The following is a 5338-nucleotide window of genomic DNA, read 5'->3' on the forward strand; positions in this document are numbered from 1 at the left end:
AGAAAACTTTTGAGTGTATTTGTTTTCTACACGGGAATTCATGCGATTATCCAAAAATAAAGCAAAAAAGTTTTTAGTATGTGATTTAAGGCCTATATGGCTCTTATTTTTTTAGCACATCTGACGACTACCTCAATGAGTAGAAAATATTTGTCAACACGTGCTTTCTCGCAGACAAAAGAGTTCTCATGCTTGGTTTATTATTATGGAAACAGGCATGAATGTGTCTGTGACTTACGATTGGCTAAAATCACCCCAAATTTGCAAACTTTAAAAACTAATAACTCTTTATTTATTGAGTTATTGTGAAAATGAATTTCAAAGCAGTGATTTGCAGATAAAACTATATCATTACACCGAATATGAAATCAATTCGAGCAGAAGTTGAAGAGATTGAAAATTGGAAGCCAAACTGAAAGGATCCAAAAATTAACTTTGCCAAGATTTGATGTAAAGTGTGGGGAAGAAATACTGCTAGGCATTTTGTTCGATTCTGCTAATCCACCACCTTATGATAACAATGTAATAATAATACAAAAATTCATGTTTCATAATTCACGATCAACTTTATTGTGAATAAATTGTGTAACTTACTGCAATTTAATTCATCCGATCCATCTCTACAATCGATAGTCTTGTCGCATTTGTATTTGTTGGCAATACACTCTCCCATAGCACACCGGAATTCACCTGGCTGGCATTTCTTGGGACAATCTTTAATCTTAGTGCATTGGAATTTACCCACGGAGCAGACACTAAAAAGAATAAGGAGTTCTTTACATGAAGTTTCGGTCTTTTAGTTATGGTTTCAGTATTAACCAGTGTATCATGAACGTGATTATCAGCCAAAATAACTTGGCAAGATGTCATAAAGTTGGAACCTTGGTGAATTTTTGAAGGTTTGGTTTGAGGGAGAGAAAAAGGAAAAAAGGAAATAAAAAGAGACAGAAAGAAAGAAAGAAAACAAAAAGAAAGGCAGGAAGAAAGAAAGAGAGAAAGGGGTCTTTTTCTGAGATGGATTAAGAATACCACACAAGAAAACCTTCCGTGCATTTTCCCGTCCTCTGCCCAAGGTTTTGATTGACTGCAAGTTATGACTGAAGAGATTTGGATAGAAATAAAAAAAAACAAGCGATGACGATGTGAACTTCATAGTCTCATGCGATTTCTTTCAATGTGTCAGATGTTGCAGGAGAGAAAAAAAAAGACAACTTTTTACATTACATTGCTATAAGTGATCTTTTCTACTATAGGCACCGGACCTGAAATTTTGTAGGGAAGAGGTATAATCATTCACTATCGATGACGAAAGGACGACAGGCAGCCTCGACTTCGGTGGCATTTGAACTTAGCATGCAAAGCCGGATGAAATGCCGATAAGCATTTTGTCATGCGTACTAACGATTCTGGAAGCTCGCTGCCCCCAAATACATTTGTCCACAATGCCACACAGGAGGGTCGAATTCTGGACCTCACAACCTGGAAGCAAACTGCTTAACCACTCGTCCATGTTAGCACCAATGCTATTTAATATAAGTAATTAAAACAAAATTCTGAATACTTGCCATTCTTTGCAATTCATATTTAGCTTTGTCCCAGGGCTGTATCTCAGACCGTTCATATAGCATGGACACTCAATTGCAGGGACACATTTCTTACCTGAAATAAAAATGTTATCATATAATGATCCGGAAATAATACTCTCACATATTATCTTCACCCCTCTCTCTTCCCCTCTCTCCATTCTCTCAACATCTCTCACTCACTCTCTTCTTCTGTTTTACTTTTACATGTTCTGGTTATTTTGTTGTTTCATTATCTAATGGAAATGTTCCATTATAAAGAAGGATAATTTGATTTATAATATTTAATTCGAGACATGTTATGTTTGTATATACATCACTGTTAACTGTAAATAATAATGATAATTATTATCCAATTCTTCAAATATGCAGCTGTTTCTTAGTAGTTTTAGAAACAAAACAGAATAGGTTCAAAGTACATAAATATACTGCAAATAGAAATTAACAATAACTTTAGTGATGACATAGGATGAAGAAACAAACTGTTGCCGCTTTATGATGACCTGCATGGTTTGTAAAAGAAAATTTAAGCACAACACTCACTGATGCACTTAGCTTTACTGCTTCTGGTCAACCACTAGCAGAAGATTCAAAATTTGCAATAATATGAGTAAACCTATGTTCTATGCAGGTTGCAACTATCTCATTTGTTATAGGCACAATGTACCTGAGATTACATTTGCCAATATTCCTAGTAGATTAGCTAGCATCGATTTATATATGTTTGTATGGCACACTTTCTGAAGAGTATCAGTATTTCTACTTAAGATTATTTCGATATTGAAACAAAAATACTCAACTGTCTTACGGAAGAGTGATGCAAAACATTGATAATGGTATGGAATTAAAGTTTTATAAACTCATCCTTTTCAAAGATGGTGTAAGTAAAAGGAAGCTGGCCTCGGCTAGGAGTCGAAAACCCACTGACAATTAGAGCTTTTATTATAAAGTCGTTTACTACACAATTTTATTAACATTTTCAAGAATATAAACTGTACCATCTCTTATAAATCCAGGAGCACAGAAACAGCCTTCGATGCATTTTGTAGTTTTACAATAAGGTTCTGGTTCATCACCAATATTTCTACAGGTCTGAGGACAGGGAGAACCACATGTTGAATAGCGGAAGTTTTCTTCACATTGAATTGCTGGAAAATTGAAAGAAAATATAAAGGATGAAAGAAAATGAAAGTAAAAAGGATGAATACATTTATGTACAGTTTCAAATAAGGTCATTTCCATTAAAACTTTTGGTGGAAAGAACAATCTTGCACGTGAGAAAATATATATTGAATATGTCTCAGTAGATTCTGAAGTCTTATAATACTCCCGTGAGAGTATTCCATCCACGATAAGATACAAATAGTAATATATAGCAGGAAATAACGCGGCGAGCAGATAGAATCGTTAGCACACCGGACAAAATGTTCAGTGGCATTTCGTCCGTCATTACGTTCTTAGTTCAATTTCTGCCGAGGTCGACTTCGCTTTTCATCCTTCCGGAGTCGATAAAATAAGTACTAGTTGAGCACTGGGGTCGATGCTATCGACTTATCCCCTCCTCCGAAATTGCTGGTCTTCTGCCAAAATTTGAAACCAGTATATAGCAGTCAATTCAATCGTCTATAGTATTGGACAGTTAATGAATTTTAAAGATTCAAATTGAAATTAATTGTGAATTTATGAAATAAAATAAAATCTTAATCAAAATTGAAACTTCACTAAGAGGCTTTGGTGGTACTCTAAATTAGTGCTGGTTGGTCAGTGATACAAACATACACAGAGCAGTGAGCTGAACGCCGTACAATGTTAGATTCATTCTATCTATATTTATGTTCTGAGCTGAATCACGCTATGAAAGAATTTTACATTCCATTCTTTGACAGTGGATAGATTATTTTTCAGTAATCTACTTAGTGCCATTAGAATACAATCAACTCTAACCCATCGCTTACACGAACTGGTTTTGTGCTGAATGAAAAGCTATCAATTTAAAAGCACTTAAGTTTGAGGTGACCCAAAATGAGTCCCCCAAAATGTTCTAATCTTATCAAATATTTTGGTCTCCTTTGTCGTTAAGTTGATGCGAGAGAGAAATTTTCCTCGACCATCTTGGATGGGGCACTTGTCTATAGAATGTAGCCTTTCTCACCAAAAGAGTAAATCGAAAACGAGAACTGATAGCAGGGAATGATATCACCCTACTTGTATCTAGTCGGTGTTGGATTCGACTTGGTGGTTTGTTGAGTGATACGTATCTTTGCCACGAACACATAACTAGGACCGAAACCGAAGGACTGGTCTTTCTCTTCAGAACCAGATAATTCTTCACCCCGACAACAATTATTGACACACTACTCAAGCTCAGGTGACGCCCACTACGAAGTATTGCTCTTCCAACTGGGTTGCTGAGACTGTAGCACATACAGACATCCTAAACCGACCTAGAAAAATGACAACACGACTGATTGGTATAAAACCACTCACAGACACGCTCTATTCTCTAGCCCGACCACATGTGCAGTGTCTTCTCTCGTTCTCTTTACTTCTTCTACTGCTACTTTAATGGTCTCTGTTCCTCACAGCTGGAGGGGATAGGGCATCTCCACTCAAGCATTTCGGTTTCACTCACTTTTCCTTATCTTATTACTCTTACATTATTTACATTTGACGGATATTTGTTCTCATCTTGTTTCGGCTGATATACCCTCCAGCCTTCATCAGGTGTCTTGGAGGAATTTCGAACCTGGGTTCTCATTCCTAAGGTAATCTTCGATGTTGTTGTTATTATTATTATTATTATTATCATTATCATTATTATTATTATTATCATTATGATTATTATCATTATTATTATCATTATGATTATTATCATTATGATTATTATCATTATTATTATTATTATGATTATTATCATTATTATTATTATTATGATTATTATCATTATTATTATTATTATTATTATTATTATTATTCCGAGTTCGATTCCAGGCAGTGACCTGAATAATGATGATAATAATAATAATAACAACAACATAATAACATCGAAAATTACCTTAGCAATGAGAACCCAGGTTCGAAATTCCCCCAAGACACCTGATGAAGGCTGGAGGGTATATCAGCCGAAATGTTGTGTTAACAACAAACAAGATGAGGACAAATATCTGTCAAATGTAAATAATGTACATTATTCCTCATGTCTTAAATATAGAACTCATTACTCTTGTTGTTCCCCAAACACAAGCAATCGCATTATTTACCAAATTCGGTCCTTCCTTTGCCCAGAACGTCAGATCTCTGATATTCAATTCCACTGCTTATATCTCTAGCAACAGCTGGCTTACAACTATTCATCAAAGGAATCGACCGTTAATGGAAATGATCTCATCAGGTTAGAAGAACCTTGGTTTAGGAGTTGGAAGACCAAATGGAATAAATAAGTAAGAAAAAAAAGTGAAGACAAGAAAAAAAAGAAAAGAAGAATGGGATACGTACGACACAATTCTTGACTTCTCCATTTGATATAAATGTTATGTCTGCTGCACATGTCTGCAAAGTTTGATATAGCTGCGCATAAACATTCGCAGTCACCACCTGTATCACAACTGGAATAAACACATAATACGAAAAATGATTATTATTATTATTTCTAATAAAGAAAGGCTAAGTTGTGGTTGTACTCTTGTTGTAAAGTGGTGAAATTGTCGGAGGAAAACAAACACAAAGCCACACATACACATACATTTGCATATATA

At 35.1% G+C, this 5338-nt stretch overlaps 1 protein-coding gene across 1 annotated transcript in view; it reads right to left on the minus strand.

Moving 5' to 3' along the window:
• LOC128246986 (SCO-spondin-like) overlaps nucleotides 1–5338 on the minus strand; it is an 87020-nt gene that overhangs the window by 46564 nt on the left and 35118 nt on the right. The window contains exons 16-19 of the mRNA XM_052970973.1: nucleotides 5079–5188; nucleotides 2582–2731; nucleotides 1566–1659; nucleotides 595–755 (exon numbers count right to left, since the gene is read on the minus strand). Coding sequence (XP_052826933.1) covers nucleotides 595–755; nucleotides 1566–1659; nucleotides 2582–2731; nucleotides 5079–5188 — 515 coding nt within the window. The remainder of the gene's footprint in view (nucleotides 1–594; nucleotides 756–1565; nucleotides 1660–2581; nucleotides 2732–5078; nucleotides 5189–5338) is intronic.

The sequence above is a fragment of the Octopus bimaculoides genome, chromosome 10, assembly GCF_001194135.2.
Source record: "Octopus bimaculoides isolate UCB-OBI-ISO-001 chromosome 10, ASM119413v2, whole genome shotgun sequence".
In the NCBI taxonomy this organism is placed as follows: domain Eukaryota; kingdom Metazoa; phylum Mollusca; class Cephalopoda; order Octopoda; family Octopodidae; genus Octopus; species Octopus bimaculoides.